The 16,936-nt window shown below is 47.7% G+C and overlaps 1 protein-coding gene across 3 annotated transcripts in view; it reads right to left on the reverse strand.

Annotated features, from left to right (window-relative positions):
• LRRK1 (leucine rich repeat kinase 1) overlaps nucleotides 1-16,936 on the reverse strand; it is a 1,071,210-nt gene that overhangs the window by 613,236 nt on the left and 441,038 nt on the right. For all 3 annotated transcript variants that reach the window (XM_069625026.1, XM_069625024.1, XM_069625025.1), the window contains exon 13: nucleotides 4,777-4,906. In XM_069625026.1, the coding sequence (XP_069481127.1) occupies nucleotides 4,777-4,906 (130 nt within the window). The remainder of the gene's footprint in view (nucleotides 1-4,776; nucleotides 4,907-16,936) is intronic.

The raw sequence follows: 16,936 nt of genomic DNA on the forward strand, positions 1-16,936 counted from the left end.
CTGAGTGCTCGGGGATCAATCTTGTTGGTGACGGTACGCGGTACAAATACCTTTAACATTTAACATTTATAGAAGATGACAGGAGATATAAAATGGCAGGACCACCTATCCCACCCCTTTCAGTGGCTTAGCTTCCAGCTCTGCCTTTCAGTAGGTGGATTCAATTATGCAGAATACTGTTTTTTTTCTCTTAGATTTGTGTAATTATGTACAGCTGTAATTTAGTCGCTTAAGTACATGTTACTTTACAGACTGCTTGTTCTCTTATTGCCATTTACATTTAGATGTAGCCGCAAAAGAGGTTTCTATAATCTTCAATGTGATCCTTCTTGCGATAGTCTCGGGAGGATACTTAAGAGTCTCAGGAGGATAGCTCAGGGGCAACGTGCTCGCCTTGGAAGCAAGACGACACGGAGCACCACAGGTTCGATCCCCGGGTCCGCGCTTAGAAACCTCTGGGTATTAAGCGCGTTATAAATAGCCTATCATATAAATAACATATCATCTGACACTTTCTCTCTGACAGATAAAATCCTGGTCAATCTTCACAAGTTGGGTTTGTTATATTTGTCCAACACTTCAATATCTGCTTTTTGGCTGCAATAAGAGCTCTATTTAACCCCATCGTTTTCACGTGAGTAAGCTGCCTTCGAGGAGGAATCGATCCAAACACATCAATAGACGAAAATTCTTGGGGTGGACTTAATGAGCTGTATGCTTAATTTAACCCTTTGTAGGTTATTTAGTTTGTCAGTATGACCCTTGTTTACGCTACATACTTTTCCACCTTTATTATTCTGTATTATGTTATTCACAAGTTCTGTATTAGGTTAGTCGCGAGTTATATGTTAAAGTTTTGTATGTTTCTTTAAATTTAATAAAAAAACATTGACACAAAAGATTTGTAAGGCATGGGAAGTTGCAAGGGTGGGTTGTTTAATAAATTTAGAAATGTTCGAAATGGAGCTACCAATGTTCAGATCAAATATATACTACCGTACCGTAATTCTTATTAATACAATCTAAGAAATGCTGCTCTTCTAGAACAGCAAGAGCTTATTGTTTATTAAGCTGCCGAAAACGTTCCGTGGGGGACCTGAATACAAAATTACATCTTATACCTTTTATATTTGTGTAGAGTTTACATTCTAATCATTGATGTCACTAAGCACATAGCCACAAAAACAAACTACGAACCCAAAGAGTTCTACAGTGGTGATATTGTGATTGTTAGCAAATGTAGGTGCCTTTCCAATAGCCATCACTTTACCCGTTGCAATCTTGGATCCGATTTCTCCTTTGTAGGTCAGGCATTGGAATCTCTTCTCCCTGCTGACTTATAATGTGATAATGCAAGATCGGAGACAGGAAGTTCAAAAAACCCTAGAAAGCAGAACAGGACCCAAACATGCCTCATGTAGTAGTTGGAACTTTTGGAAACACAATGGATAATTTGGAAATGCTCCTCTTAAGAGCAGACGATGCGAGACTCAAAAGAAGCCTCAGCACAGGTGTAACTGGAAGTCTTTTCCCTTCTGCCCCCTCTAACTCCTGTGCCGAAGCGAGGGAATTTGTCACTTCTCCACAAGGAAGCGCCCCCTCTGTGAGACGAGGGAGGGGAGCCCACTCTCCAATACCCTCCATAGGCATACAGATAAGTGGAACCTCACTGGGAGAGACTCCCTCTTAGGGGACAAGGACTCCCGTTCCTGTGAGGAACTCCCTAAAGCTGTCCCTTTAAATCGAGATGCCCAATCCACTGGCACAAGTATGTTAAATAATGAACACTCAACGAGAAACCTGGAGAGAGAGGAACGCATACGCAGGCATGGAAAAGTCCCAAGCTGCGTAACACCCGAAGAGAGAGAAGGCGGAGTAAGCCGAAGTCAGGAAGCCCGCGAGTTTGAAATTGTGGGACAAGAAAGGTGGTCCCAGAGGAACTGGGCTCCTAAAGAGGTTCACCTTCACAGTTGAAGGTAACGAGGAGAACGGGAGGCCCAGAGGGAATTATTATACTGTACAAACAACTCATCTCAGTGGAAGTCAGAATGCAAAGTTAAACTTGAAATTGATGTACTTAAAACATTGTGACACAGAAGAAAGAATTGCTAAAAATCTACGACTATGAGTTGGGTTAAAAACCTTGGCAACAGGAGAAGTCCTGCTGCGAAGGAAGAAACTCACATAGAAAGAGGCTATCTGTAGATACTGCAAGGAAAGGAACTCAATTCAAACGATAACACATTGGATGTTGTCATGTCCTGCCTTAAATAATATAAGGGAAAAGGAAATGAATCTGCAGATTCAGGCCAATGACTCTAATGAAGAAGAGCATTTGTGGGAGGTTATCCTAACAGCAAATCGATTCGGTCGGACATTTGATGCACTGAAATTTGTTGAGACACTTTTGAGTAAAACTTGTTTGAGGGATCTTAATTGAACTCCAAGTAGGGAGATCTTATAGGAGGCTTGATACTGAGGAAGTCATATTGATATGGAAAGTTTGTGAAGGATGTAAATAGGAATTGTTATTATGTTAACCAATAAAACATTTAAAAATGTTTTAAAAAATCTAAATACTTAGAGAAAAGGACAGCGAATAACAATACCCTGGGAAAAGGGGAAGAAATATCGATATTTTGTGCAAGAAGAACATTATATAAAAGGGAGTCATAAATATGAGCCACAGAGGCCAGAGGAACTATTCAACTGAACGATGCACAAAGTCAAGCAGACCAGAACAGGCTGGACTGTAAATGCCCAGGAGGGAAAGCCTACAAGGGAAATAATTCCCAAGGACACCTTGAAACCAGCAACCAATAATATAGATTTTACAATAGATCCCCAAAAGGGATTCCCAAGGAGGAGAGAAAAGTCAATGGTCCATATGAAGAGTTACAGAGACAAATTCAAAAAATCACGAGAGACTATTTGAAGCTTATCTATTAAGGAAGAACCCTACAGATTGGTACTAGAAGTAGCCTCAGGAGAGGGGAGTTATTCTCCTCACCTAAGTTCGTTTTCATAGCAGTAGGATCTGTTAGGGTAGTTTTGGACAGCTGACTTATTTCTTTGGGCATTCACAACTGACTAACAAGCACCTCAGTAACATAGGCCAGGACCACCCATAGTGATATGGAAAGTTAGGCCTTATAGAGTTATTTTAATAAAATATTGTGACACATGTCCTCAGAGTGTTTGCACCCTTCTTCTGACTCGCCACAATATCTGGCTAATAAAAGACTTTTGGGCCTCTCCCAAAATAAAACCAGCAGCAATGGATTGCAAAGCTTCCACCAATGCTTCTTAACCACTGGGTATTTCTCTGGGTAGCATTTCCTTGCAGTGCTCGTTTGGTTTTCCTCTATGTCTCTTCTTGAAGTGCTGCTTCTTAAGGCGTTATCAAGCAGCCCAGACACATGAATTAGCCATAGGCCCTCATTACAACACCGACGCTAAACCATGGCGCTATTAGCACCATGGTTGGTGCCGGTGTTGTAACGTGTCCGCCATGGTGAAATGGGGAAATACCGCCCCATTCCAAGGTTGGCGGGGCGGTATTTCCCCATTCCCCCATGGCCCTTCCCCATTCCCATTTTTGCCCCATAGGGCTCAATGGGAATGGGGAAGGCAGCAATTACGGTACCGCAAATTTCGCTACCGTAATTGCCTGCGAGGTCCCTTTGCGGGTCCCTACTTTAACGGCTGGTCCAGACCAGCCGTTCAGGTCGGGTCCCGCAAAGGGACCTCATAGTAAGGCGCTAAGTTGTTAACGGCGCCGCAGCCTTTTACGGCGCCGTTAACCACTTAGCGCCTGGGTCGTAATGTGGCCCATAGAGTTTTAAGGACAGCATCGGTTTTGCAAGTGATTCCATACTTTGCTCTTTAGTTCCTGATTCTAAAACATTATTTAAATAATATCTAGGTTTTCTTTCTCAGAATTAAATGTCATAATCTGGCGCATTCAAGGTCATAATACATCAGATTACTTTGATAATCTAATGTTGCCACTTACAAGTGATTGGACTGTTACATTATGTTAGGGGGTGTTTATCAAAGACAAAGTTCAATATTTGAATGTCCCCATGGCGTTGACGACTGCATGGATCATGAATATATTATATTAATCTGCCCAGAGTGAACTTCCCAATGGGACTAGTTCTAGAGTCCTGCTGTGCGGCGTCCATCTACACCACACTGTGGCTTGTTTCCTTAAAGTTGTCAGGCTTTGAATTCTTCCATGGCACTTTCATGTGCATGTCTGTGTGTGTCAATTTGGATCTATGTTGAAATAACGTTACAAAAACAATGAGGTTGCGAACAGCAAATTATTTTCCTCCAATTGCACCATTTTCTTGGCAAATTTGTTTGAAATTGTATGCGGGGAGTGGGGGGAACCCTTGCAATCCACCCCCACATTCCCCAACTTAATATATTCCTTAACTCAACTCACTATTTATTGTAAAAAAAAAAAAAGGAAAACAAGGAAAAAAAATGCAATAAAAATAAAGCAGAGCTGTTGGCCTTGTTATTTTGCAATTCATATTTTTCTGTCATTACTATCAATTCCCTTAGGGTGGCCTTTCATAGCAACCTTCTGCAACACTAGAGTATGGCCCACGCCCTGTATCTTTGCTCTCAGAGTGATCACCCGCAATATCAGAGTACGATTAGTCAGGGGGTGCATGTCCCCTTGAATGTGTATGAAAGTAGAGCCCTATCAGACTTGGTACTTGGTTCACTACGACATCACTACTCAGCCAGCACTCCACTTACTTTCCAAGATAAAGCTCAGTCAGATTTTTCATCTGACAAACTGACAGTGGGACAGCATCCAACTGGTTATGGTTGAAGAACAGGACCTCCAATGATTCGCTCAGGAAAAGTGGCAACTCCGGCAAACAGCCTGAAATCGTAAGAAACAAGAATTAATCCTTTACGATCAAGTGGGAGCAACATTCACATGGCACGCCAAGGCAGTGATTCACTGCGAATACTAAAGTATGAGGAGTTGCTCAAGAGCATTCGCTAGAACAGTGGCATTCGAGGTCCCAGAATACTTTGCCTTAAAGCTTCAGAGATAGTAAAAAAGCAAAACATGACTCTTCGACCGTACCCAAAATGCAGAAATACTTCATGACTCTACAAAGCTATATAATTTCACCTTCACTTAAATTGTCAAGGACCTGGTTTATCCATGCACGCTTCCTGCCACATTGTTTATGTTTCTTTTGCCAAAGCCAGTGCTAAATGGGTCTCATTTATGTAGGTGTTACGTGAGTGTTTGTGGGCAGTGGGAAGAGCGTCTCCTGGAGATAATTGCCCCCTCACCACAATTAGGGCGACTGACTGAAGTAGACGTCTCCACAGCACATCAAGAGCCAATTATCATCCAGTGAAGGTCAGTCTTCGCAGATAAATTTAGATGAAGGGAACTTAAGATGACTGTCTTCCCTCACTGCCCGTACCACTGGTCTTTGTACAGGTCAGAGATATATGTATGTGAACTAGTTAGGCTGAGGTTGCTCGGATAATTCCGGGCTTATAGTATATTCATCTATGCTTGTTGCAAAGGGGCATTGTGTTCCATTGCCTCTAGAAGAAAAACTAGGCTGTATTCGCCATTAATTATACATAGCAAAGGTTTGCAATTAGTACCCAGCCAGAGGGGGTGGCTATGGCCTCAGAGCCAATGAGGAGGCTCAGAATGGTGCTCAGAGTCTCCTCAGAGCTGGAGGCCACCATCTTTCCCCGCCGGCTAACAGATAAGTGGTCCCCTGCGCCTCAAGTCCCTATCCCCCACACCCCTTTTCCACATGTTTAAACCCACCATCCCACTGCCCCACTTACCTGCTGCTGCCTTCTCACTCTCCTGTGCCGGGAAAAGTAGCGTTCCCGGCACATCCTGAAGCGCGAATAGCCACCGAGGAAAAGGAGAAGGGACTACGTGTAGTTCCATTCTCCCTGATCAAGGCAGCCAACTTATTTTGTAGGCTTTTTGTGTGAGACACGGCGAACATGTTGTTTCTCAACCTTACAAAAAAAATACTATTAGTACCCCGATATTACGTGCCAGGGTACTAATAGTAATATTACCCTTGCAGGGGAGCAGGGGGCATTACCGGGGCAGGTAATTCCCCAGGCTATAGTTAAAGCCCTTGCTTCACTTGAGCTACTAAGTGGCCCGGGCCATAAGGTGGCCCGGTAATGTCCCCCTGCTTGGGTAATATTGCTTAAGTAGTTGCGCTACTGCAGGTTTTTATATGAATCCTGACTATTCAAGGCAAACCCGACACCCAGGGCAATTCATCACTACCATCTGCAATATGGTAGCCCCACTGAGGCAAAATAACACTAAATGCAATTTAACACAACAGTCTTAGTGTGCAGCGCCCAGAACAATTCATGTGAACCACCCGCAGAAATTAAACAGGAGTATAATCAGCACCTTTTTCTCTGGTATCCATTTCATTTTATTGAGCATTTCTAAGGGGCTTTATACAACAGAATTGTGTTTCAAAACGCCAACAAACAAATGATGAGTTTCTCAGAGGGGCGAAAATACTAATATTATGTCTTATGTTATTAGGTTTCTTACTGCGCACAGAAAAACTGCTGCGAAAATTGTAGGTAGCCAAATTAATTTAACAGACAACATTAGGTCTTGATAAGATCCGGAGGCTGGAAATGGAAAGGACATGATTTCAAAGGTTTAGATCTTATGCCCTCTGCTTTTGTACCTGCCTTGTACCCGTACAGCCAAACAGCTATAGTAAAAAGCATAGTTTGTCCATGTTCTTGTACAGGTTTTGTGGTATAAAGTTAAAGGCGCTTCTTTATCATGTTACCTCATTTATGTGCTTCTTTGTATATAGCGGTAAAAGTCACAATCTGGTCACTCCAGGAGGCAATGGGACAATGAAAAGAGAAGAGGAGAGAAAAGGAAGTGTGCAGAGGATAAAGTGTAGGATGTATGTGTGCCAATGGTGCAGGTAAGAACTTAAATCTTGTCTGAATTTCAAGCTGTCAGTTTCTGGGCAAAGACACTGTGGGAATGAGTTCTAGATGTAAAGAAGCCACAATGATGACGCCATCTTCCCTCATAAGTCGCATACCCTTAGCTGATATGAAGCCGGCATAGTTATTAGACACCGACTTTAAGTGCCTGGTTGGCCATAGGGGTCTGTGTCCTGACCTCTGGCAAACTATAGGGAGATGTTCCGTGAGAGCTTGCCAGCAATGCTGAACTAATAGTTATTCGTTGTTTGATAGGGATGGCAAACCATATGACCTGAATTATAAAAGTGATGTAAGGAACAAGTTACTTACCTGTAACTGTTGTTCTCCAGCCTGGGTCTGGCATGGATTCACATGCTCATGAATATTCCCTGTCAGGCTGGGAATCCTCGTTAAAGAAAAAATCAGTTTCAGTTTCGTTTCTGAACTGTCTTTCTACTAGCAACCAATCACTGGTCTCTGGGTCATACTGCCCGCAGCCAATGACTGCCCTCTACCTAAGCCCCTCCTCTGGCAGCCATCTTCAGATATGGTAGCACGTAAAGTGGCAGTAGGACCAAGAGAAGAGCCGCAGAGGGGTAGGAGGGAGGGTTCGCATGTGAATCCATGCCAGACCCATGCTGGAGAACAACAGTTACAGGTAAGTAACTTGTTCCTTCTCCATCATGGGGTCTGGAATGGAGTCACATGCTCATGAATACAAGAATACACAGCAGTACACACATGCACAACCATGGGAGGTGGCAAGGCTCAACATTAAGCATTTCATCAACTCAAAATTAAGCAACTCTTACCTCCTCACGAGGCCCACCTTCAGGCGAACAGGTTGCGCAGCACTGCCTGGCCGACCCTGGACTCCTCCCTGGAAACCTGGTCGACGCAGTAGAATCTCGTGAAGGTGTGCATCGACCTCCATGTAGCAGCCCTGCAGATGTCCGGCAGGGGCACACCAGACAAGAACGCAGTGGTAGCAGCGATCGCTCTGGTCGAATGGGCTCAATGACAGTGCATGATGCAGCCGGAGAGCCATCTGAAAAAGGAAGCCTTCGAGAGGGCCTTCCCTTGGTTCACAGGTCCAAAGTTCACAAACAGTTGTGATGTCTTCCGAAGGCTCTTCGTGCGGTCCACGTAGAACTTCAGCGCTCTAGCTACATCCAGCGAGTGCAAAGTCCTCTCAGCCAGCGACAAAGGCGACGGGAAGAACACAGGTAACACCAAGGGCTAATTGAGATGGAAGTCCGACGGAACCTTGGGCATGAAGGAGGGGTGCGCCCTCAGCACCACCCCCGTCTCGTGGAATTTCAGGTATGGAGGTTTACAGGAGAGGGCCTGGAACTCTCCCACTCATCGTGCGGAGGTGATGGCCACAAGAAACGCTGTCTTCCACAACAGGAACTTCAACAGTGCTGAATGCAGCGGCTCGAATGGCGGCCCCTGGAGCCTGGTCAGCACCACGTTGAGCTCCCATGCCAGGGCCGGGGCCTTCACCGGCGGGAACGATTGGAGCAGTACATTCATGAACTCCTTCACCAGGCGATGGGACCATAGCGATGAGCGCCCCGGAGTTCTGGTGTAGCGGGAGATAGCCACCAAATAGATCTTGATGGTGGCATGCACCAGCCCCGCCTTGGCCAGCGATAGCAAGTACGGCAGCACTTGAGGGGCCGTAATCCGCAGAGGGTTAATCTTCTGTGCACGGCACCAGACAGAGAACCTCTTCCATTTGTGTCCATAGCACTTGAGAGTCAAGGACGCCCTGGCCTTTGCAAGCACCTCCTTGCAGTCCACCGGAATATCGTACCCTCTGAACTCTAGTGCTGCAGGAGCCAGGCCTGCAGGTTCAGCCACCCGGGTCGTGGTGGAGGATGGCGCCTCCTTCTCTGGCGAGAAGATCCGCATCCGTCGGCAGTTTGACTGGGGGGGGGCGCTGGAATGTCCAGAAGGTCCGGGAACCAAATCTGCCTCGGCCACGCCGGTGCGATGAGGATTATCCTGCGCCGGGACCGTCTGAGTTGACTGATGAGTCGCAGCAGCAACGGCAACGGCGGGAATGCATAGAGGAATAGGCCGTCCCAGGGGAATGAGAAGGCATCGCCCATGCTCCCCGGCTGGGAAAACCTGCTGGCGAACCTGCGGCACTTGGTGTTCGTCGCTGTCGCAAATAGGTCGATCTGGGGATTGCCCCATCATCGGAATAGGAGATCCACTTGATCCTGCTGCAGCTCCCACTGGTGGCACGAGTGCAGCTCCCTGCTGAGTGAGTCAGCGATGGTGTTCTTTATTCCTGCCAGATGGAAGGGTACCAGAGACATCCCTTGGGCAACGGGCCAGTGCCACAGATCCTGCGCTTCCTTGGATAGGGCTGTGGATCTGGTGCCCCCCTGCTTCCGGATGTAGAACATCATGGTGGTGTTGTTGGTGAAGATCCTTATCACCTTGCCCTTGAGGGACAGAAGGAACGACCTGAGGGCCCAGAACACGGCTCAGAGCTCTCTTCTGCGAGAGCCAAAGGCCTCTTGCGTGGAGATCTCCGGTGTGCGCTCCCCATCCCTCCAGGGAGGCATCCGTCGTCACCGTTTCCTGAAGTGCCGGGGTCTGGAAGTCCATGCTCGCCGCTAGATGCGCGCGGGTGCCCCACTACTGGATCGCTTGGCGGAAAGTCTTGTTCAGTGAGATCCTGTCCTCGAAACTGCCCACCGCTTGCATCCAACCGGCATCTAGGAACTCCTGCATTGGTTGCACCCGCAGCCTGCATAGGCGCACAAGGTAGATGCACGATGACATCATGCCAAGTAGGGACTTGATGGACCTCACCCTGTCCACCTCCATGGTCAACAGCCGTTGTACCTTGCCCAGGATGGCCTTGCCCTTTCCTCCGACGGGGAGGCCAATCGCGCCACTGTGTCGAGTCTAGCTCCCAGGAACAGGGCGACCTGCAACGGTACAAAGTGGGATTTAGCGAAGTTGATCGAGAATCCCAGATCCGTGAGCAGTTGGACGGTCTTTGCTGTGTGATCGACGGCGAGTTCTCTTGACTTTGCTCGGATGAGCCAGTCATCCAGGTAGGGATAGATGTGAATCCCCTGCAGGCGCAGCCGCGCCGCCACTGGTGCCAGGCACTTGGTGAATACCCTGGGCGCCGACTTCAATCCAAAAGGGAAGGGCTTTGAACTGGTAGTGCCGCCCCTGGACCACGAATCGTAGGAATTTGCAATGTCCCTTTAGAATGGGGATGTGGAAGTAGGCATCCTCCAAGTCCATCAACGATAGGAAATCGCCTCCCTCCAGCTGTCCCAGCACGTGTTGGAGGGTGACCATCCGGAATTTCTGAGACTTGGTGTACTTGTTAAGACGACGAAGGTCCAGGATGGGTCACCAACCGCCAGTCTGCTTCCGGACGACGAAGTACTGCGAGTACACTCCGGAGCCCCAGAGCCTTTTTGGGACGAGTTCTATGGCTCCCTTCCATAGCATTGCTCGTACCTCCAGAAGTAGTTGTGGGATGTGGTTTTCCTTCCTGGCCATGGGTGGTATACGGAGACACCTTCTCTGAAATTCCAGGGTGTGCCCGCGGGCCAGGGCATCTAGCACCCAATGGTCGGTGGAGATGGACTCCCACACGCTGATGAATTTCGCCAGTCGGCCTCCCACTGGGGTGCTTGGGTGGGGGCCCGACACCACGGCCGGTTCAGTCCTGCTTGGCTGCGGTCTTGCTGCCTTGGCCTCCTTGGCAACGACAACAAGATCCTCCTGTCTTGCTGCGTCCTCTGTAGGCTTCCTGCGGCAAGGAGCAGGCCGCTTGGCGGTACGACGAGGAACCGCCGCCAAATCCTTTGGAGGCACCTTGCTTGCCTCCGTAGTTCCGAAAGGATGGCCGTCGTTGTTGAAGACCACCCAAGGCCCGAGCCGTCTCGGTGTCTGCCTTGATGGCCTGCAGTGACTCGTCCACTGTCTTGCCGAACAGGTTGTTCTCGTCGAAGGGCATGTCCAGAACCCTGGTCTGCATGTCCTGGCGGAAGTCGGTGGCCTTGAGCCAGCTGCGCCGGTGAAGGCAAACGCTGTTGCCCATCTGGCGAAAACCGGTGTCAGCGATGTCCGTGGCCACCGTAATGACATGGTCCGAAGCCACCTCGCCTTCCTGTAAGATTTCCAGGGCCTCAGCCCTCTTTCTTGTCGTCCGGGAAGAAGTCCAGCAGGGGAGCGATCTTAAACCACAGCTCCCTGTCGTAGCGTGCCACAATCGAGAGGGCATTGGCCGCTTTAATAGTCGTCGCCGCCGACGAGATGACCCGCTGTCCCATGGCGTCCAGTTTCTTCCACTCACCGTCCGGCGGGGAAGTTGAAGTTGAAGCCGTCGCCCCCGCCGCTTTCTTCTTGGCCACCGCGGAGACGACTGAATCTGGGGACGGCTGTGCCCTGAGGCACATGGGGGCGGAGTCTGGGAGCCGGTACTTCTTCTCATACCGGTCCCTCTTAGCAGGAGCCGTGGACGGGTTCTTCAGGAGCACCAGCCCCTCGTCCCAGTTGTCGTCCAGTAACGGGACTGAGAGGACAGTCTTCCTCTTGGCCTCCCGCCGTTGGTAGAGTAAACCTTCCTTCTTCTGCTCTTCGGGGCAGAGCTGGAAGAGCTCAGATGCCCTGGCGATCATGGCGTGAAGGAGCCAATTTTCGTCGGGAGGGGAGGCCTGAGCGGGTGGTGATGGAAGGTCCATTCCGTCGTCACCACCGTCGTCATCCGTCCCCGTCGTCGCCGTCTCCGTTCCCTTCTCATTCCTTGGAAGAGGGGAAGGAGGTGAAGGCTGTAAAGGCTGGACATGAGGAGGAGGATGAGTTCTCCTCTGCTTGCTCGGTGGGCTTCCCAACGGCCCAGGCTACGCTGGATCGTCCGCTGGGGGTAAGGGCAAACTTGTCCTTATCTCCGTACACTAGGCCTGAATAGCCATCAAGATCGCTCCTGAGTTGTCTTGTGGCATGTGTCACCGGTTGCAACGGGAGCGACGGTTGGGGAGTAGGATCCTCCATCCCCTCCATGGCACGCGGTTCCTCATCGGCACCGTCGTCGCTTTCTCTGTCCGCCTCTTCGGAATCCCTCCCGTAGGACCGGACCTCCTCGAACTTCTTGTCCAGGATCTTTGCGACGCCAGCCAGCTCATCTTCAGAGGTGGTATCTGTGTCCCTAATGGCCACCGGGCCCCCCCCTCTTTCTCAGCCCAGGGTTTCACAGGGGTCTTATCGATAGGCTGCAAAGAGTATTCCCTCTGCGGTGGCAGGGAAACTCTAGGCCCAGAGGTCGTCTCCACTGGGATAGCCTCCGCAGGCTTCTCCAGGGCCGCCACGACTCCCTCAATCGAGGCCTTAGCCGGGTGAATCAGGGCCTTCGCGACTTTGGGCGCACCTGAGGCCTTCACCACACAATATAGATCCTGTTCCGACTCTCCCCAGAGCAGGAGGACACCATCTTCCATTGCGGGGAATCTGGTAAGTGCGCTCCCCTGCACCCAAGCGTCCCCATACCCCTAACCCCCCTTTCCACATATGCCCCACACCTCCTCCCCACTTACCTTGTGCTTCCTTGTCCCTTCCCAGTGTATCTGACTCCTGAATGGCTGCGATGGAAAGGGAGAAGGGACACCTATAGTCCCCCTTCTCCCCGATCCATGGCGGTCATTTTTTTTCTATTTTTTTTCTCGAGTTGAGAAACGGTTAGCACACAGTTTCTCAACTTGAGAAAAATAGACCAGTACAACGTGCCGGGGTACTAATAACAATATAACCTGTGGGGGTGGGGGGGGCATTACCGGTCAGGCTTGTGGCACCACGGGGCATTTCTTGACCGGTAATGCCCCATCTCCTCAGGTTATATACCTTAATTAGATGGCATTTTAAGAACTAGAGGCATTTAAAATACCACATTGTTACCATTAGAACCTCACTCTTAAGGTGGATTTTGCAGTCCTGCACAAAGGAAGGCACAGCCTTTGACTTTGATCAATCTTGTAGAATCAATGATGATCTTGGGTGTTGATTATTCTTATGCCCATCTATTTACCCCAAAATCTGCCTACTGTAATATCATGACTCTGCACTTAGTCTCAGACAATGCCTTTGCTTCTACACTTTGGCTGTTCCTGATTTTACCCCACCTCTCTAACCGAGAGGCAAGGCTATGCTTTTACCACCTTTATACTAAGATCTTCTCTAGGCTGTGGATTTAGGCAGCAGTTGGGCAAGAGTAATTTGCCATAGTCTGGGTCTTCAAGAAGATTAGACCCTACCTTGCCTGCAACCAAGTCACAGTTCAAACTGATCACAACCTCTGGAGTGGCTGATGCAATGTTGTGCAATTGGTGAAATATTCTTCCAATTCTAAATATGGCTATAGTTTAGAAACAATCCCCAGAATGTGGGCAAAAACTGATGGGATGAGTGTTCCTATGGCAGGTAATGAAAACCTTGTGCACGTCAAATGCTGAGAACATATTGTGTTGCACACCACTCATAGTCTGAGTCTATTTTCAGTGGCATTCAACACTTAGTCAATTGTGGGACATTTTTAATCTTTCTAGCTTAAAAAGATGGGCATCAGACTGCGAAAATAAAAGTAATTCCCCGACTTATACTAGAGCGATCGGGCCAGAGTCCCAAAAAAGAATGATCAAGAAACAGAAAAAAAACAAATTCCAGCTCACAAAAGCTGGCTGTGAACAAAAAAACATTGATGGGCAGACAGGACATATCAGGATTGGGTATTTACAAATGAATGTAGCACTTTACATTATCACCCATGAGATGGCAACAGTTCCAACAAGTTTGAAACAGTACACAGTGGGACATAGTAGTATAAAATGAATGCACATAAATCTGAAAACTATTTGAACATGGCTCTTCTGAAACAGCTAGGACATTTTAAAATGCAAGCAGCATTCTTGTTGACTCCTTCATACACAGTTGTAACGCGATGGGGCATCCGTAGGAAGAGAGGTACGTGTAAAATAAAATAAATAAAACAATGGAACGGTTGGAATGTTTTGCAGCTTCTAAGAAAATTTCAAAATCACCAACAACCAAAATATTGGAGTGAGACAATTTGATAGTTGTACCTCTTGTAAGAGTCACCCGGTATGGAAATAACGGTGGCGTTAACCCCGCCGCCACCGTTGTTTCCATACTGGGTGATGTCGAGTCCTGCAGGCAGAGGGTTCATTCCCGCCTGGTCTGACCTTGCGGGTTTAACATCGCCCGCCTGCAGGTGGACGTAGAAACACCGGCACCATCAGGAGATGGTGCCGGTGTTTCCATGGTCCCCATTACCATTGAGTCCTATGGGACTCAAAGGGAATGGGGATTTACCAAATTCCGCCTACGGAATTCCCGGGTCACCGGGGTTGTAATGCCCCAGTAATTCCGGGAATCACTGAGGCGGAATGGTAATACAAGTCTGGCGGTAACCAGGCTGGAAAAACCAGCAGGTTACCGCCAGACTCGTAATGAGGCACATGGTAACAACAGTAAGACAGACGCAAGTGACCAAAATTCAAGGGTGTTTATTAAACTTAAAAAGGGTTTAAAAAACACGTATCTAATCCTAAATCTACAGATGGGAGAAAGCAACGACCATCAAATAATAATAACGCAGTCTTAGTGGTGTTTTGTCAAAATAAAAGGGCCTATACTAATATACCTATTGCCAGTCCTTACCTCTAAATACAAATAGTGTAGGAAACAATGTTACGAAAAAGAAAGAAGTGTTCACAAAATGATATGTCAGGATGTTCAGGCCGTTGGCCTCCCTTCCCCATGTTTTCAGCACGGGACAAGGTGGTTCACTCGAGCTTAGCACAGTCTCTGGCTTCTCTAGCACAAGGAATACAGTTCAATCATTAGCATCAGGGCTGTCTGTGCCCAAGTCTCTTTGGCTTTCAAAGTCTCTTTATTCAGAGGGCCTGATGCGATAAATAAACTATACGTTCTTTTCCTCTTTCAGATTTTCACAAGTAATCCATTTCTTAGGTGATTCACTATTTCCCCCGGATCCCCTTCAGCCGGGCTCAGATGCTTTTAACACAATATTTGTCACCCTGGATCCCTCTAATTCAGGCTCAGATCCTCTTAACACAAGGTTATTAGGATATTCTTTCTCGGGTGACTCACGGTTCACCCAAGATCATCCCCGGCTGGGCTCAGATCCCTTTTAACACAATTAGTCTCCATCTGCCAGGCTCGGACCAATTTCAAATGTAACTCTTGACACAAACTTGCTTTAACCAAAGCTCTTAGCTGATCTCCATCCACCGGGCTAGGACGAACTTCCATCTGCTTTCTTTATATTCTTACTATCAAAGACTTTTGAATGTGCACAGGGTTTGACTTAATCCGTTGCAGGAGCACTTCGATTTCACAATTCCTTTCCTTTTAACATTTCCCACCTTTCAGTTGGATACCTAACAGAGACTTTTGAATGAGCACCCACGTGGTGCCGGACCACCCTGCCTCGTATCTTGGCATTAAAGTTCAATCACTCATCTGTTGTTTAATTATGTTCGAGTCACTTGCCACATACGCTTCACACACTGTTCTGTTCAGTTTTCACTATACAATGTTGCTGCTTGCAACCTTGGCTTCAACACAGACCGGTCTGGTATCAGTCTCTCCAACTCACCGGCCGTGCTGACTTCACTGGCGATGCTTTGCTGTAGGAGTCAAGTACAGTACCACGGCAGCAAACAATTCTCCCTACCTTGACTATCGAAGAGGGAGAGCACCGGTCAGCTTTGACACAAAATGCAGGATTCTTCAGCCTTGAAGTTATGGTCTTTCATTGAAAAGGTCAAGGGCACTTCCCTCCTTGCAATCCTCTTTGGTCTTGCCATCTTTCGCCTTGTATTAAACTGCCAACGAGGAACCGCTGCTTCCTCGTGTGCTTTTCCTTTCTCAGAGTGTGCTTTCATGCTGTTATCCGTTTGGGGAAGTGTGATGGAGGATGGGTTTGTGTAATTATCAGTAATTGTCTGACCCTGCCTGACCATTGTTTTGGGGCATGTCAGGTATACGGCTCAGGTATTAGTCAGTTTTCTCTCACAGTGAGCTTTTCGTGAGAAAGTGTTTGTGTTGGAAAGGCGGGGGGGATGAGTTCCTAGGTATCCTACCTGGTAGGATGGGGTAAAGGTGTTACAGGTAAGGGGATACTGCGTCCCGCCATCTGGTGTCCCACTTCCAGTCCCCGAGGACCCCTCACCCCAGGTGATTGTCCCCCACTGGTCCATCCCCAGGAACTGGATCCAAAAGCGATGGCCATGTCCTGGCCACCTGGATGAAAGATCCCCGGGGACTAGCGGGTGAGACACCTTCATGTTTCTCACACTCTGCACCTCTGGTCTGTATTATTAAAAAATGTATCATTTACTACTGTAATCACTATGAGATCGGATTCTTGAATTTGCTGTTTGCCTGAGCATGTCTTGTTTCAGTATCTCCCCTCGCTCTGGGATCCACTTTCAGCTTCCCTCTATTGGAACTAAGACACCTGAAGAAGCATTATGTAAGCTCTTTTATCGCTGGCCGGATGAACTACCACAATGGTGTCAGTTAACTGAAACGGCTAACAAAATGTGGGGCACTGATCATGACAGAAGATAGCTGGAGACATGTTCATGAGTGTAATTCACAGACACCTGTGACTCTTATAGGAGCGTTTGCAAAAAGAGGCATTGAAACTTTTAAAACAAGCAACCCTCTGCCCATATGACCTTCGACAAAGGTATACATTTAATATTAAAATGTACCAACTACACATTATTTTCCAATGGTTTTAAGTGTATCAAATTTAGTTTATTTCTATGCTCAATTTCCCATTTTATTCAAGGACTCTGAATGTGATTTAGAAGAGATAATTTGTATTTGTCATGCCGGGAGCTCACCG

Source organism: Ambystoma mexicanum, chromosome 11 (assembly GCF_040938575.1).
Source record: "Ambystoma mexicanum isolate Mex_15411 chromosome 11, UKY_AmexF1_1, whole genome shotgun sequence".
Taxonomy (NCBI): Eukaryota; Metazoa; Chordata; class Amphibia; order Caudata; family Ambystomatidae; genus Ambystoma; species Ambystoma mexicanum.